The 17,360-nt window shown below is 32.5% G+C and overlaps 1 protein-coding gene and 2 non-coding genes across 4 annotated transcripts; 2 read left to right on the forward strand and 1 right to left on the reverse strand.

The window, feature by feature from the left end:
- Window positions 1–5,692: 5,692 nt before the first annotated feature.
- LOC108734213 lies at window positions 5,693–15,971 on the reverse strand. 2 transcript variants are annotated; one of them, XM_025981095.1, is made up of 7 exons: window positions 15,547–15,971; window positions 12,086–12,222; window positions 11,538–11,671; window positions 11,318–11,478; window positions 8,772–9,825; window positions 7,856–8,100; window positions 5,693–7,182 (listed from the first exon to the last, which is right to left on the reverse strand). In XM_025981095.1, exons 1-7 carry the CDS (start codon window positions 15,567–15,569, stop codon window positions 5,931–5,933), a joined length of 3,006 nt encoding a protein of 1,001 aa, XP_025836880.1. In that variant the 5' UTR covers window positions 15,570–15,971; the 3' UTR covers window positions 5,693–5,930. The 2 variants fall into 2 exon arrangements, with proteins under 2 accessions (XP_025836880.1, XP_025836881.1); XM_025981096.1 differs by having other exon boundaries at window positions 7,081–7,182; window positions 7,885–8,100.
- Window positions 15,416–15,487, forward strand: Trnaa-ugc. The gene has a single exon. It is a non-coding gene; the product is annotated as a tRNA-Ala (tRNA).
- Window positions 15,972–16,260: 289 nt separating the features above from the next.
- On the forward strand, window positions 16,261–16,332 carry Trnaa-ugc. Its single transcript has one exon. It is a non-coding gene; the product is annotated as a tRNA-Ala (tRNA).
- Window positions 16,333–17,360: the final 1,028 nt, after the last annotated feature.

Raw genomic sequence — 17,360 nt, forward strand, 5'->3', positions numbered from 1 at the left:
ATGTTTCATAAGACTCATAAATATATTAGTAGCTTTCTTAATTGAGTAACAGACAATTTTCCTTTTTCATTATTAAGCAGTATAAGTAGGTACATATACAGAAGGCGACATTAGTACTGTTTCACAATTGACCTAAAAAAATGGATAATAATCTAAAGCCGATGTCAGTGATTTGTTCATTTCTACCAAAAAGAAAAAGGTCGATTACAATTCGTTCCTTAGCTAACTGGTTGTAGTTCGTTTATTTCGACGATCCTTCTCATAATCTAGTTGTTTTTCCTTTCAAAATTCCCTTTCAATGTAAATTCCAATAACAAGAAACTGGAGAATTATTATTGGAAAATGGAACCAGTTATTTCTCGTTTGTGTCTATCGGAAGGGAGCAGATACGGAAAATCGGATTTTCCAATTTTATTTTATTAAAAATTATTTTTATTGTTGTCGTTTCTTACCGTTCGAATTTCGTTTTAAATTTAAAACAACCGAACACTCTTATTTTATTTAATTTGCAAAATATTTGTCCTTTTTTTCAAAAAATAAAAACAAATTTTTTCTGTTCTTTACTTGCCTCTGTAAATACCTGCTGACAGGTAAATGAGGTTGATAAGCAAATTTTCGGATTTAAGTCCTTTCCACGAAAAGTAAATTAATGTTTGTGATGTATTTAGTAGCACTCCTAATATTAAAAATGAAATGATTGTTTTTAATTTTGAATTTAAAATAAGTAGCCACTGTCAGTAATAACGCACATTTGCAAATATTTACAAATAATACCTATACATACATACAGTTATACATATATCAGTATGTATGTCGTATATTAACATTGAATTTACAAATGTTTTAGGTTTATTACCAATTTGAACTAGCTTGCTAGTGTTAAATTCACTAATATGCTAGGAATTTTATTATAATTATGCGATTTCTTGCGAAAATCCCCTAATTCAAATCATTAAATAATTTTTAATATTTCAATAAATATAATCGTAAAACAACCAACTATTTGTACAGTTAATCAGTGTTCTATACTGCTAATTTTTAGATCCGCTTAATTTTTCTTACTCGAATAGGTACCTAGTTGAAATGCACCTTTAATAATCGCTAAATATTTTCTTTTTAATGTAAAATTATTGAATATCCTTTAAAGAAATGTTGAAATGTAGATGCTGTTGTATTTTGCCTTTCAGGAGTTTTTTCAATATTTCCATTCGCTAATTCTATATTTAAATTTTCTTTTTGTGAACTTGTTAGCAACTAGTATGGATAAGCATACTGTCAACCTTCAATAAACCAGCACACCCTTGACTAGCAAGAGATAAAATCCACGAAATTTCAAATAATTACACCAATAATAGTACACACCTGTTACTATATAACGATTTATTAAACCTCAGGAGGCTCTTAATTAACCAAAACCTACCGAACCTAGATTTAAAACGTACGTTTAATAAATAATTCTTATTTATTATTAATAAATAATGCTTCTCCATTTTCTATTATCGTTAACATCAGGTACATACACCAATTTATAAGGAAAATAATATTTGGCGATTTAACAGTACTTAATTCTGGTTTGATTTACTGACAGAATTTTCAACGTCATTCTAGTAGTACGAAAATGGCTCGAATTATTTTTTAGGATTTGAACCCTTCTGACGCAGAAGGCCCTTTGGAAATCTTCGTTATATTTCCAGCTTTCGGCGCCTGTCAAAATTCGCAAAAATAATACGCTCGCTTTTCTGTTTTGACCGTTGATTTTGACTTAAAAAACGATAACATTTATAATGTGACGATAACAGTTCGCAGGATGCTTCGGAATTGTACAAAAGATTATTAGATTGAAAAATTGCATTGTCTAGATATACATGTTCTTAGGGTAGAACGCGATAGTGATAGGTAGGTTTTCTATACAATAACTGAATTAGCAAAAGGATGATTAGTAAANGTTTTCCTTCACCTTTCTAACAACTGATATTACCAACAATAATAATAATAATAATAGACACCTCTTTAGTCTTAATAAATTATTCATCAGTTCGCTCTTTATGTAATTAGTTAATTGCGTGTATCACCCCTCCACAGAATGACAAGGCATAATTTTAACGTTTAGAGTTCATTAACACCAAGCGGCGAATTTTATCAACATACTTGAAATTGAAAATTAAATTTTACACTATCTATCTATAGAAATAGAACGTGACCAGCATAATTTAGGAGAATAAACAACGGCTTCTCCGCTGAAACAGGTCCTTCATTATGAAAGAATTAATTAAGTTTTACAATATAAATCGCTTTTTATGAAGCAGAATTTTAAAAAGCGCTATTTTTCAAAAAGTATTTTTTTGTACATCCCTGCACAAATCTATTGTCATTGAAATGTAAAGAAATATAAATTTTTGTGTGCTCGAATTTTAACAATTTAAACTTTAAATATGAACAAATAAAATTTCAATAAACTGTAACTATGCGACAAGGTTATGTTTTTTAGATAGAACAAAAAACATTTATAAGTACATAAAACTGATGAATTCTAAAATGAATACATTTTGTATTTTACTAGTTTAGATATTGAAATACCAAGAGTCATTGTATGGTAAATTTTGCAAGAACCCCTTTGTAAAAACATGTTAACATCCTTCGTCTCCTGCCGTAAATATTTCAAAGGATAACGCACGCAACATTCCGCTAAGTCCATAAGTAATAAATTTCTCTACGTCGAGGCACTGTCCCAGGAAGCAAGCAAGTTTTCTTCGTCGTACGAATTAATTTCATGGTTTTTATTGCTGTCGTAAACTCCGTTCACATCGTTATTATTTAGGTCGTCCTTTATAACTATGAAGGATTTCTCGTTCCCACCAGCTCGTATTTGATCCTTTGAACCGTACTCTCCCTTTACAAACCTATCATTGAAAATGTCACTCTGTAAATTGAAACGTTCGTACGAATTTCTTCGCGACAAACATTTTTTCATAGGCACTAATTCAGACGTAGGCGATATAAACCTTGGCGAGTCCGCCCTAGGAGACAAAAACATGGGCGAACCACTCCTAAATACTCCCAATTCCCTTGACGTAACGTTCCAAACTAGTAAAACAATAATTTTTGAAAAAATGCCCTAAGCATTTGATTTATCATTGCAGCACTTAATAGGACATAAGTTTTGTATATTCTGCTGATTTCGTTCTTCCTACTTAATGAACGTCTTTGAACCAATAGCACTCTGAACATAATGTCTGTACAAAACCACTTTTTGTGTTATGTTTCATAAGACTGCAAGCTGTGTGATAAAAGGCAGTGCTTATTTGATAAAGCAGCAATTTTACCATCACATTGTCTATGTTTATATATTGTGCAGAGTAGTTAGATTCCTTTTCTACATGTTTCAAGAAATAACAACTAAGAATTGTAGAATGTAATCAATTTGTTAATGTTGTAGTTTATTATTACCACCTACATTTATTATGTGAATGTATAACTAACTAATTGTTTTGTTATTAAATTTGTGTAGAAGCTAGATTAACTGAATTGTTACTAATTGATTAATTATTAAGTAATTGATGCACTAATTTCGTCGCTCCGTCCTTTCACCACCAGAGAAAATATACAGAGACGAAAATAGAAGCAGTCTGATAGAATATTGTAAATTATCAACGTTAGAATTACTATTGTAGATTTCAAACATCACGTGATGTTTTTAATGTTTCCTACTCCTTTATTTTGTGTTTAAAGCATTATTCTAACTGTGAGACTTGCTTAATCCATCAAAACAACTGTAATTGCATGGCGATAAATCAGTACTGTAAGGAGGGTGTTCTCTGATGATTTTCACGTTTAACTTTCTACACTAATGCTTTAACAAAGTCCCCTCTTTATGTATAAAGCTTTTAGCAAAATTTTTAAAAAGATTTAGTCTTTAAACCGTTTCTGAAATCTGTTCAATATTTCTATTGATTTACCGTTTCTCTTTGGTCCACTCATATAGATAGATTCCTTTAATTACCCCCTGGTGGTCATTCTCATATTAATTTGCTTCCTGACTCTCAAGAATATAATTTGATTCGGTCTCGTGTTACTTACGTATTGTATTTTGAGTGAATTATGTACCGATGATAAAACTGGGAAAAAGAAATTAACGATAGGGGTCATGTTGCCTGTTTATTAGGTATACACGCGATTTGTTCGAGTGAACTTAATAAATTAATTGGAATATTAACATTCGTTGTTATCAAATTGTTGTCTAGCACGTGGTTTCAATCATACTTATTACTTATTTTTTATTCATTTGAATAACGAGACAAACTCGAAAAAAATCGCCTGCACGTAATTTCATTAAGAAAATTGGGTAATTTTGGGAATAATAGCTGCAATTGGGGTTGCACGAGTCGAAAAAGTAAAATAATCACGAAGAAAAAAAATATATGTAGCCTTATTTCGAAATTCTGAACCAAAATATAAATATTCTCAATTATTTTGCTTATTTCATTTCGAAAATAAATAACACATTGGATACTTATTCTGTTTTCTCGTAAACTAACTTTCACTTATTTCTAAATGTAAATATTATTGTAATTTTTGTAATTGCTTGTTTTGTTTTTCGAAATATGGCTGTTAATGGAGTGCTAAAAGAATCTTATAATTTTTTGTTCGTAGATAGATATATATATATATATATATATATATATATATGAGGACTTAATAAGGCTGTCCAGTTTAAGGAATTCCCGGGGGGGTGACGATTGAATAAAGATATCCGAAAAAATAATATATTTGTCAGGTCCAAATCAGGATGTCCATAGTCTATNTTCAAACAAACAAAACTTTTTAGAAGAAATAGGCAGTGTAACTTGTGAAAAACTTTGGCACTACAAACTAAAGCTATCAACAATAAAGTCAGGATTAAAATGAAAGTAACCTAGGAAGAAATTCCCTTGCATGTTGTTGATTTCGTACCAGCCCACACCAACAAAACAACCCCCTCCCTTCCATCATGTCCTTAGACTGTTAGCCGCAAAAAAAAACAGGAGATCTAAAGTACATGTTTGTGTCAACTCCCCGTTCCTCCTGATACTTTCTCGTCCCTTAAAAAAAAAACTGTTCCCTTCCCAGGAAATAGTAGGCAGTATGCGTGACTTGAAAAAGTCTCTTAACTATTCCGGAGAGACTGACAGTTTTCCTTATTAGTCAAGGGACGTCTCAAGATACCTCAGTGACCTCCTAACCTCGATCTTAATTCGGTATACGACACCGACCACATCGTGGGTATTATGTTAGCGACAAAGGTTATTAACACGAAACATACTCGGTCAATATTTTTCTGAACGATTTTCAGATTAGATAGAGACTTATAGCCTAAAATCACTATGAAGATTAAAATTGTACATAGACATGATAAACCCAATAATTGTTAATGCTTTTTTATTGACAATGGTGAGAAAAATAGATTCTTATAACAGAGTTGAATTTTAAAGAATCAGAATCAAAATTAAAACATTATATGGAGACCCATATTTCACCATTCGCTATTTAAAACGAAATCTGGACATTTCGAAATGCCCATGGTCAATAACTGTACCTACTAATTAAAGCATATATATTTGTTGCTAAATATAACAAACTTTTAAAGCTCGAATTTTAACAATTTAAACTTTAAATATGAACAAATAAAATTTCAATAAACTGTAACTATGCGACAAGGTTATGTTTTTTAGATAGAACAAAAAACATTTATAAGTACATAAAACTGATGAATTCTAAAATGAATACATTTTGTATTTTACTAGTTTAGATATTGAAATACCAAGAGTCATTGTATGGTAAATTTTGCAAGAACCCCTTTGTAAAAACATGTTAACATCCTTCGTCTCCTGCCGTAAATATTTCAAAGGATAACGCACGCAACATTCCGCTAAGTCCATAAGTAATAAATTTCTCTACGTCGAGGCACTGTCCCAGGAAGCAAGCAAGTTTTCTTCGTCGTACGAATTAATTTCATGGTTTTTATTGCTGTCGTAAACTCCGTTCACATCGTTATTATTTAGGTCGTCCTTTATAACTATGAAGGATTTCTCGTTCCCACCAGCTCGTATTTGATCCTTTGAACCGTACTCTCCCTTTACAAACCTATCATTGAAAATGTCACTCTGTAAATTGAAACGTTCGTACGAATTTCTTCGCGACAAACATTTTTTCATAGGCACTAATTCAGACGTAGGCGATATAAACCTTGGCGAGTCCGCCCTAGGAGACAAAAACATGGGCGAACCACTCCTAAATACTCCCAATTCCCTTGACGTAACGTTCCTAGACGACATACACGCGAGCGATTCGCCTTGTAGAGACGATCGCCTAGACAAAGTTCCTCCAGGAGTTAAACACCTAGATGTAACTCTTTTGGGAGATAATCGACCAGGTGAAGCACCTCTGGAAGTTAAAGACTCAGATGGATCATCTTTAAGAGATAGTGGTCTAGATGAAACATTTCTAGGAGATAAACACCTGGGTGAAGTGTCTCCGGGAAACAAACGTTTAGGTGAAACGATTCTAGGAGACGAATGTTTAGATGAAACCTTTTGAGACGATAAAATTCTCGTTGAAAACTGTTTAGGAGACGATATTCTAGATGAAAAGCTTTGAGACGAAGGTCTCCTAGGTGAAACACTTTTAGGTATTGGTTTCTTGGATGTGACAGTTTTCTGTGGCAAATTTCGACTAGAAGAAACGCTTCTTGTTGATAAACTTCTACGTGGAGTATTTTTAGAAGAAGTGTGCGCTTGTGGTGACAAAAACCTTGGCGGTAAATTTACAGGCGATAAACATCTCGGTGTTGTAGTCATAGGAGTGTGTATTAAAGACGAAATTGGAGAGTAATATGGATCTTTGTAAGCTAAATTCGGTACTTCTACAAATTTATCAAACTTTCTTGGAGAAGTTTGTCGCCTAGTTACGTTGCGGTTCCGGCTGTCACTTTGTTGTTGGGAAGACTTTGGAGCAATTAACTTTTTATTTGTCGTTTTACCAATCGCTGTTGTTTCTCCAGATAGTTTATTATTAAGCATGAAATTGGGTTTAGTAATTGATTTATTATTGTCAATAGTTTTTGAAGTAATAATTTGAGCTTCAGTTTTTGATGGTGTTGTTGCAATATCTTCCTTGTTCTTGCCATTAGACGAGGCCGGCACTTGTCTACAAAAAAGATATTATTACAAATTGTTTCAATCATAAAGTACGTATGTATATAACAAATTAAAAACCGCGAAAATGTTCAACTAGGACATTATTAGACATATCAATCATTTAATCAGTTTTACGTCCCGAAATCCAGAAAGTTAAATTTTAGTTGGGATAATATAAAAAATCATTTCATAAGTGAATGTATAAATAAGTGTAAGAAGAAAATTTAATGAAAAGGCAATAATTATTCTAGAAAGTATATTCAAATTATTTTATAAATAAATGATATGCAAGGAGAAGTTCGAGATAGCTTTGAATAAAATGGAAGCGGTATTGACAAAACATGAAAATAAACAAAAGTAGAACAAAAATATTGGTATGTAAGGGAAGAAAAATTAGAGAAAAAGCGAATATAAAGATAGGAGACGAAAACTTAAAAGTACGTTTTTGAAGGAAGTAATTAATAAGGAATTTTCAATGAAGTATTTTCTGTAGATCGTAAATCTTAAGACGGTGTCGGTTTTAAGTATTCAGCAGGTTTACAAAAACTTGAGCACAAAATACTTATCCCAATATATTTCTTGTGAAAACGTTAAAAGCGTATTATTTAACTATTAAATAAAAGAAAAAACTGGTAACTTCTATCTAAAAATTTCTTTTTAAATGGACAAATTCAGTCAATTACAGGTTTTCGTTTTTCCTAGCGGAAGGCACCTTTTCGGCTGCTTGAAGGGCTGACAGATTGTCGAAGGGTCTGTGCTTTCTCTCCAAATTTTCACGTATAAGGTAAGCCTGGTAAGCCTTTCGGTACTCAGGCTGACATTCGAATGGTCCTTCTAACGATAGTTCTGGCATTCGTCGTATTGGAACTACTCTAGGAACGTTTAAGTACGGTACATACTTATCACGTTTTTCTGTTTGAAGTAACAGCTACAAAAAAATGTTTTATAATCACCCTATTATCACACGTCAATTGGTAACATTTTTTCAATTCAATAGTAAATTTTGTATGTAGGAGGTGTGGAAATTAACTTCTAGGAATTTAGTTATAAGTCTTCCCCTAACAACCTACAGGGTTCGATCTTTACACATTCCCGAAACTTAATTACTGCGCCTCGTATATCTTAAAATTTTCGAAATCCAGTGCGCATTGACTCACAGTTATTTCATAATAATCATCAAAAATAAATTTAATTTTTGGAAAATATAGAAATAATAATGAACTTTAGGGCATTTTCTTTATGTGTGACAATAAAAAATAATCCTGAAAGCAATCTAAATCCACAAACTTTTATGATTGTTCTAAAAGGGCTCAATTTGGTATGATTTTGTTCAACAGTGCCTCAAAGTCTTTTATTAAATTTTAAAGTGCAAGAATTTTTTAAAATCCTATTGTTAATTTATTAATCCAACTCATATACTAATGTTAATTGACATGGGGTCTTCCGCCCTACTGTCCGTCTTTGCACTAGGGTGTAAATCGACTCAACAACAATACACAAAAGTTTAAATTTTTAGAGAATATCTTAAATGTTTCACCCTTATTTAATAACATGTCGGTTTGCGATACTACAATGTCGCCGTTACCCTTAAAGACTTACATTTCCTTCCAGTGACAAATGCGTTTCTGGTTTCTTCACGGATGGTCTTTGTCGCGGAAAATCAACGTAGGAGCTCCTGTACTCGGGTTTCAAATTAATCCCGTTTTCCATTTTTATATCTTCGTTTAAGTGCGACTGGGGTGGCTTACGTCGTTCCGGCAAGGGCAAACTTTTAGCTGAAGATGCGTAGAAGTCAACATAGGCGTTCTTGTACTCGGGATTCATATCAATGTCCCCTTCGAGCGATATGTTTCCGGTACTTCTCTGTCGTTCTCGTTTTGGAATTGTCTTCACAACAAACTGAACTTTATTTTCAGTTTTGGTATCGATTTCTCCCTCTTGGGTAAGGTTTGATTTGGGTATGGAGGCCGTTCTTCTTTCTGGTTTGTCATACATCACGTACTTTGCTTTATATTCGGGTTTTCGTACGGTGTCGTCGTCTCCCAAATGGAACTTCCTTCCAGGTTCGGACTCACGTAAGTGGGGAATTATGGGATGAATGAGCTGGTGCTGTGTAAATCTTGACGCGTGTTCCGTTTTCATGTCGTAATCTCCTTCCGTCTTGAGATTATTAACTGGCACTATTTTCTCAGATGGCTTGCATTTATGCTCTACAAAAAATTGCTTGTATTCGGGCATTAATTCTAGATCACCGTCTAACTTTAGGTTGGTGTTCTTTTTTGTTAACTTCGGACGTGATTGAAGCACTGTCGGAACGTACTTCTCCCTGTTCTCCGTGAGAAGTAGTAAGTCTCCTTCTAAATGAAGATTGGTATCTTTTTTATACAAAGGGGGTCTTTCTTGTAATTGGATGGGAGAGAACTTGTCCCTCATTTCAGTCTTCTTCTCCATATCTCCTTCCAACTTCAAAGTAGTGGAGCGTTTGGCTAATTCTGGTCTCCGTTGGAACGGAAATTGTATAAACTTGTCGGCTTTTTCCGTTTGAAGAAAATGCTCTCCTTCTAATTGTAAATTGGTATTTTTCTTCAGAAATCGCCAGTGCGAAGCATGTCTATGGTTTTCGAGTTGACTGCGGAAATCTGGCGGAGTTTCGCTAAAAACGAATAACATAAAGAAATTTCTCTCTCAGTAAACGAATTTTTATGGACGACGGTCACTGTATGACTGCTGAGTTTGTTCCTTATTTTCTTGTAAGGTGTGCCCCAATATTAAGATTTATGAGAAATCGATTGACTAAAGGCTTATTAATAAAGCGTGTGCTGATGCGATTAATTGAATTGCAAATATTTCCTCTCTCTTCTTTGAATATGTTTGCTTTTTAATTGACCCATTTAATTTATACATATCAGCACTATATACGTACTCGTACGTTTCTTACTAATTTGACCGATATTATTATATTAAAAAAAAAAATTGGCAGTTATAGGGACTGCCGACAGAAGTGAAAACTTTTAGTATTAAAAGTTGAAATTTCACAGTGTTTGAATAAAAATTATCAACATCATTCTGTTATCAATTATATGCATGTTTATATGGTTTTTTATTATTCAAATATTTACATAAATTTCAATGTAAGTACTTGATTTTTAACATTGTTTGCATCATTGTCATCATTAATTTCAACAATACTTTTTGTACTTTCAATTATTTCATTGTGTTCTAAAAAAGATACGATAGGCTTATGGTAGTAACTAAAGTAAGAAATGAAAACGTTTGATTGAAATTTATCTAAGTATCGCGTAAAAACCGCATCGATCGTCGTAGCTGTATAGCTACAGAAGTTTTCACTTCAAAAAATTGGAAATTACAATTTACAAAATTTTCTGCCTATCGTTAATCCACAATAACTATTTTGCCATACAGTGGCAGCTTCGTTAGATGAATTAGCAATTAAATGTTTTATAACAAAGAAATTGTTGTGTTTCTCAGTTTTTTTGAAGATGATTTTGTAAACAAAACACCTCTCCGTTTTGTTCTTTCTCATTCTTTAGATTTAAACAGAAAAAACAGTATTACCATTACCGCTTACAAAAACGTAAACATATATTTGGTGACCGTATTCAACGTAACAAAGCAATACATTAATGATAGAATGAAGATTCGGGCTATAAGGCCGTGGTCTAAGCCCTGTCCTGGGACCCAGTCGCTGTCGAGACTTCGAGATATAATCTACGTTCACGTTGTCAACGCAGCACCACCACTGAGGATGTCAGCCGCAGTAGCTGACGAAACGTCTGGACGGAATAGCTCACTTGGACCACGGCCCTATAGCCCGAATCTTCATTCTACTATGTATTCCGGCCGTGAAAGCATTTGTTCTTATATTAATACATTAATGGTCAACAGAATAAAATAAACGCTTACACTAGCGATATACTGTTGATTACTTTTATATTTGTTTGTAAATTAGCCGAAGCCTTCACGGCTTTCACGCCATCATTCACTGAATATGCTCAAAGTAAGTTGACGCACTTTGTAAATTAAAAAGGTGGCGATTTTAGATTCCATGAAGATTAAATCGTGCGCTACATGGATCGATTCAATTAATTTTTTACCGTCCGTGAATAAATACTTATCAAGGTTACCTGTTATGTGTTTTGTCGCCATTTTCCATTGTATTTTCTCTTTTGACCTTGCCCAGATTAAAGTAGTTTACGTAAGAGACCTTGTATTCCGAATTCAAATCTAAAGGGCCTTCAAGACTGATCAAACTCTCCGGTACCTTTCGTTTACCACGATATTCGTACTGAAACGCTTTATTGAAGTCATTGAGATATTATTTCTATTTCAAACAATTTACTCTACCTGAGATATATTCTCTTTGTTGACGCCATCTACAGATCCGCCAAGAATGTGGAAATTCTTAAAGCATCTTTGATATTCCGATAACAAACCTTTAAACGATCCTTCCAAAAGATGCAGGTTGTCTTTCGGGTGATCTGCAATACTAATTACAATTAAAAGATCAACTTAGAAGCGATAAGAACTATTCATCAATGTAATTCACGATCAACTAATGATAACGCCAAAAGTTTTAAATATCGTTCCTAACTGATTGTGAATGATTTTCAAAGACTATTAAAGTGTGAAGTAAGCATAAGTTAGAGTTAAAGATTTTTAAATAAATTTGACCATAAAATATTGTTACAATTTTTGCCAGTCTTCTACACGATTTATCAATTTAATACAGCCAACTTATTTACGTTTTTAAAGATTGTCACTGCGGTTTGTTTATCATCATAAATGACATTAAACTACTTCAAAACAATATTTTATTTTAATAACAACATTGTGGATTAAGAAAATATTGCATCTACTTATTTTGTACTTCATCACATCCGAATGTATCTTACCAGCAATTTTTTTCCTGCAATAGTGTTTCAATTCATCTACGGTTATTCCTGGAGGAAATCCCGACGCCCAGAAGTCTTTACTTCTAGCGGTATACACACAGGAATCTGACATTGATCCGCAATCTTCCTCATATTTTCTGAACAAGGAAAATTTTAATTAAACAATCTCAGTTATATATACTAACAACTGCAATAGGCGTATTTCTAGATGAGATACAACTCCTAATAATCCTTATTACTAAACACGTCTCTTTAATCGTTTCATGACTTAGTTGTTACACTCATCCTGCTTTATGTAAAGATACATACAATTAGATTATAGTTACGTGTAATTTTACCTTTAAAACGATAGTACGTACAATTACGCTGTCTGAACTAGATTGTAGATTTTATCATAGTTTAAACATATCTCGAACGGTTAATTCAAAATATCGACAACCCCATTGCATGTCCGCGTTAAATTAGTAATTCCCTTATTAGAAATAGTACCAGTAATCTCACACACATCGTAATAGGCATCAATTATACAGGTGCCTAAGTCAGTAAGGTTACACAATTGTGTAGAACACGAAAGTTGTTTTTGAGCATTTTACAAAAATATTATCTTTAGCGTTTAAAATTCTAAAAACTATTTGATATGGTGCAGTGTATACAGAAACAGGGGTTTTGTTGGGCTAAATATAAATCCGTTTTCCTTCACCTTTCTAACAACTGATATTACCAACAATAATAATAATAATAATAGACACCTCTTTAGTCTTAATAAATTATTCATCAGTTCGCTCTTTATGTAATTAGTTAATTGCGTGTATCACCCCTCCACAGAATGACAAGGCATAATTTTAACGTTTAGAGTTCATTAACACCAAGCGGCGAATTTTATCAACATACTTGAAATTGAAAATTAAATTTTACACTATCTATCTATAGAAATAGAACGTGACCAGCATAATTTAGGAGAATAAACAACGGCTTCTCCGCTGAAACAGGTCCTTCATTATGAAAGAATTAATTAACTTTTACAATATAAATCGCTTTTTATGAAGCAGAATTTTAAAAAGCGCTATTTTTCAAAAAGTATTTTTTTGTACATCCCTGCACAAATCTATTGTCATTGAAATGTAAAGAAATATAAATTTTTGTGTGCGGCAACAGAAAATAGGTAGAAATATCGTAGTAAAATTATAAGATTCATCAAAAATGACCTAATCTAGTTTATTTAATTCAGGCAGTATATGAGTGGGTCTCTGATAACTGATATTTAATGACTATTACATTCCTAAAAAGCAAAGAAAATTGTATAAGATAAAAAAATTGAAGGCAGTATATGAGTGGGTCTCTGATAACTGATATTTAATGACTATTACATTCTTAAAAAGCAAAGAAAATTGTATAAGATAAAAAAATTGAAGGGAGCAGTACAACTAAAAGTTTTATTCACCTTGTCCTAGGGAATTCCAAATTATTCTTTCCCTTCAAACAAACAAAACTTTTTAGAAGAAATAGGCAGTGTAACTTGTGAAAAACTTTGGCACTACAAACTAAAGCTATCAACAATAAAGTCAGGATTAAAATGAAAGTAACCTAGGAAGAAATTCCCTTGCATGTTGTTGATTTCGTACCAGCCCACACCAACAAAACAACCCCCTCCCTTCCATCATGTCCTTAGACTGTTAGCCGCAAAAAAAAACAGGAGATCTAAAGTACATGTTTGTGTCAACTCCCCGTTCCTCCTGATACTTTCTCGTCCCTTAAAAAAAAAACTGTTCCCTTCCCAGGAAATAGTAGGCAGTATGCGTGACTTGAAAAAGTCTCTTAACTATTCCGGAGAGACTGACAGTTTTCCTTATTAGTCAAGGGACGTCTCAAGATACCTCAGTGACCTCCTAACCTCGATCTTAATTCGGTATACGACACCGACCACATCGTGGGTATTATGTTAGCGACAAAGGTTATTAACACGAAACATACTCGGTCAATATTTTTCTGAACGATTTAGAGATTAGATAGAGACTTATAGCCTAAAATCACTATGAAGATTAAAATTGTACATAGACATGATAAACCCAATAATTGTTAATGCTTTTTTATTGACAATGGTGAGAAAAATAGATTCTTATAACAGAGTTGAATTTTAAAGAATCAGAATCAAAATTAAAACATTATATGGAGACCCATATTTCACCATTCGCTATTTAAAACGAAATCTGGACATTTCGAAATGCCCATGGTCAATAACTGTACCTACTAATTAAAGCATTTATCTTGCAATAAAACTTTTTCATAAATTTATTCATTTTTATATTGTACTTTTTTATTAAAGCCAAATTAGTATCTCTATTTTGGTGATGATTTGCATTTAATATTATTCTTTGTAGTTCCTTTTGAAAATTTAGATGATAATCAGTCCTGCTTCTTCTGATTACAATAAATTTTAAACTTACAGTAGATTTTTTTTAATTACTGCAGTAATTTTTCCGAGATAAGACTAACTCGAATCATTATCCAGTGAATTTCATATATTTTAGAAAAAACCCCATCAAAATTGGCTAAGAAACGGCTGATATATCATCGTTTAAATCTTACACTACAAAATTTAAATTAAAAGGTGCTTAAAGGGTAATGAACGCGATTCCAATCGTGACGTAGACGAAATTCTTCGGAAAATACCTTCATAAATTTGACCTAATTTCCTATTGGCTGATGAATCGAAGTAACCAATCAGACGCTCCGGAATGCATTTTAACAATAAACTTGGCAGACATTAGTCAGTCATGCGTGGTGCTTGGGAGGGTGTACTTCGCTCCGTCAAATTAATGTTTAAAATTACGTAAATATTCAATGTTACTTTATAAATATGATTATATATTATATTGTGGTCATGCTAATGAATAAAACGAATTAAATAATCAGCCCTGAATCTCTGAATGCCTTAATTACCATTACCTTGAGGCGCTTGAACTAAATTTGGCACTGATGACCAGAATTACAGGGGTTATAAATTCACCCTTTTTATCAGTGACCTTAATCTTTGCGGCACTATTTTCCAAAATAATTTACACGCAATGAGCTAGGAGTTCAATTTTTACATTAGAGAGTCAGAAATTAGTGTCTTTTTCTTTTTATTATCTTAAATTTTATTATTATGATAAGCGGTAAGTGACTTTACATATGACACCTTTGCAATTTCACCTATTTTTTTCTTTTTATTTTTTTTTGGTAGATTATAGTTGTATGATAAAATTATGATTTATATTTTAACTTTTTCGTAAATACATAAGTACCTATGTCGCTACTTAAATGCTCTTATACGAACACGTTACTGGCATCGGGGATGTAGCTCAGTGGTAGAGCGTTCGCTTTGCATGTGAAAGGCCCCGGGTTCGATCCCCGGCATCTCCACACGCTTTTTACAATTTTATTTTTGTTATTCATACAAAAGTGTATATTCTTGTACATACCTTCGTTTTAAGTAGTCGGTCATTATTTTAGTAAACGTTTTAATTACTTTTCTTCACTTGGATGTAACACTAACTCATCTTCAAATACTTGTAAGAATTAATTGTGTAATTTGCAACCTAGTTTAATCTCGTTTCGACAATTCACTGCGCACAATTTAGGTTGCGATTTCCAATTTTACTAACTTTCACTGCACGTTTGCTTGTGCGCAATATGTTTTTCTTTTTATTCGTGAAGAAATTAAATGCTGGGAACCACGCAAACTTTACACTACTTGTAGACCGGTGCCTCTAACTCTAATAATTGAAGTAATAGATTGCGAAAGATAAGCATCTTTATGCTAATGAAAATTCCTATTGTCGCCTACCTCTACTGAAAATAGATAAAGTTTTACATTGTACTAAATAATCGACTTCTTAAATTTACATTTACCAACTTCTGCACTTCTTATTTTTTAATTTTCATCAGCTAATCAGGTGTAAAGTAAGAGCAACAGTAAATGGAATCGACTTTTTAATTGCCATCATAAAAATCGGATTTTGCAATTCTCATTTACTAATGAGCTAGGTTTTAAACTTACCTTAAAAAATTGTTCGTCCTTCTTTATTAAAAGGTTGTAAAAAANAAAATTATGATTTATATTTTAACTTTTTCGTAAATACATAAGTACCTATGTCGCTACTTAATTGCTCTTATACGAACACATTACTGCCATCGGGGATGTAGCTCAGTGGTAGAGCGTTCGCTTTGCATGTGAAAGGCCCCGGGTTCGATCCCCGGCATCTCCACACGCTTTTTACAATTTTATTTTTGTTATTCATACAAAAGTGTGTATTCTTGTACATACCTTCGTTTTAAGTAGTCGGTCATTATTTTAGTAAACGTTTTAATTACTTTTCTTCACTTGGATGTAACACTAACTCATCTTCAAATACTTGTAAGAATTAATTGTGTAATTTGCAACCTAGTTTAATCTCGTTTCGACAATTCACTGCGCACAATTTAGGTTGCGATTTCCAATTTTACTAACTTTCACTGCACGTTTGCTTGTGCGCAATATGTTTTTCTTTTTATTCGTGAAGAAATTAAATGCTGGGAACCACGCAAACTTTACACTACTTGTAGACCGGTGCCTCTAACTCTAATAATTGAAGTAATAGATTGCGAAAGATAAGCATCTTTATGCTAATGAAAATTCCTATTGTCGCCTACCTCTACTGAAAATAGATAAAGTTTTACATTGTACTAAATAATCGACTTCTTAAATTTACATTTACCAACTTCTGCACTTCTTATTTTTTAATTTTCATCAGCTAATCAGGTGTAAAGTAAGAGCAACAGTAAATGGAATCGACTTTTTAATTGCCATCATAAAAATCGGATTTTGCAATTCTCATTTACTAATGAGCTAGGTTTTAAACTTACCTTAAAAAATTGTTCGTCCTTCTTTATTAAAAGGTTGTAAAAAAGTCATTTTCGTACTATTCTCGTTTAATTTAAGTATTTGATTATCAAAGACACAAAATGTTTACATTTGGAACAATCGTTACGTTTAAGACTACGGAATGGTTCTGTTGGTTTTATTATTAATAACCTGTGTTATTGTTTTTATTATCAATGCAGTAAAATGCAGTAATTACAATTGCATTTACCATCATGTTTTATTGTGTGGGTCATTATGATATGCCAAAGTGACATCGACTTTATTTTGTGATAAAAAAAAATAATTTGAAAAGTTACAGTGAAATTTTATTTAGTAAATAAAATTATAATAAATATAAAATAGATATTGTAAACATTGCAGGATTGGTATCTT

The sequence above is a fragment of the Agrilus planipennis genome, unplaced genomic scaffold (assembly GCF_000699045.2).
Source record: "Agrilus planipennis isolate EAB-ADULT unplaced genomic scaffold, Apla_2.0 scaffold1, whole genome shotgun sequence".
NCBI lineage: Eukaryota > Metazoa > Arthropoda > Insecta > Coleoptera > Buprestidae > Agrilus > Agrilus planipennis.

Bases quoted from the DNA above. Each gene is read 5' to 3' on its own strand.
- LOC108734213 (XM_025981095.1), bottom strand. From the start codon at position 15,569: ATGACCGACTACTTAAAACGAAG. The intron at 8,101-8,771 runs GTAAGTCTTTAA...ATTTTTTTGTAG, and splicing joins ATTTGTCACTGGAAGGAAAT to CTGTTACTTCAAACAGAAAA. The intron at 7,183-7,855 runs GTAATTGACTGA...TCTTTTTTGTAG, and splicing joins GCTAGGAAAAACGAAAACCT to ACAAGTGCCGGCCTCGTCTA.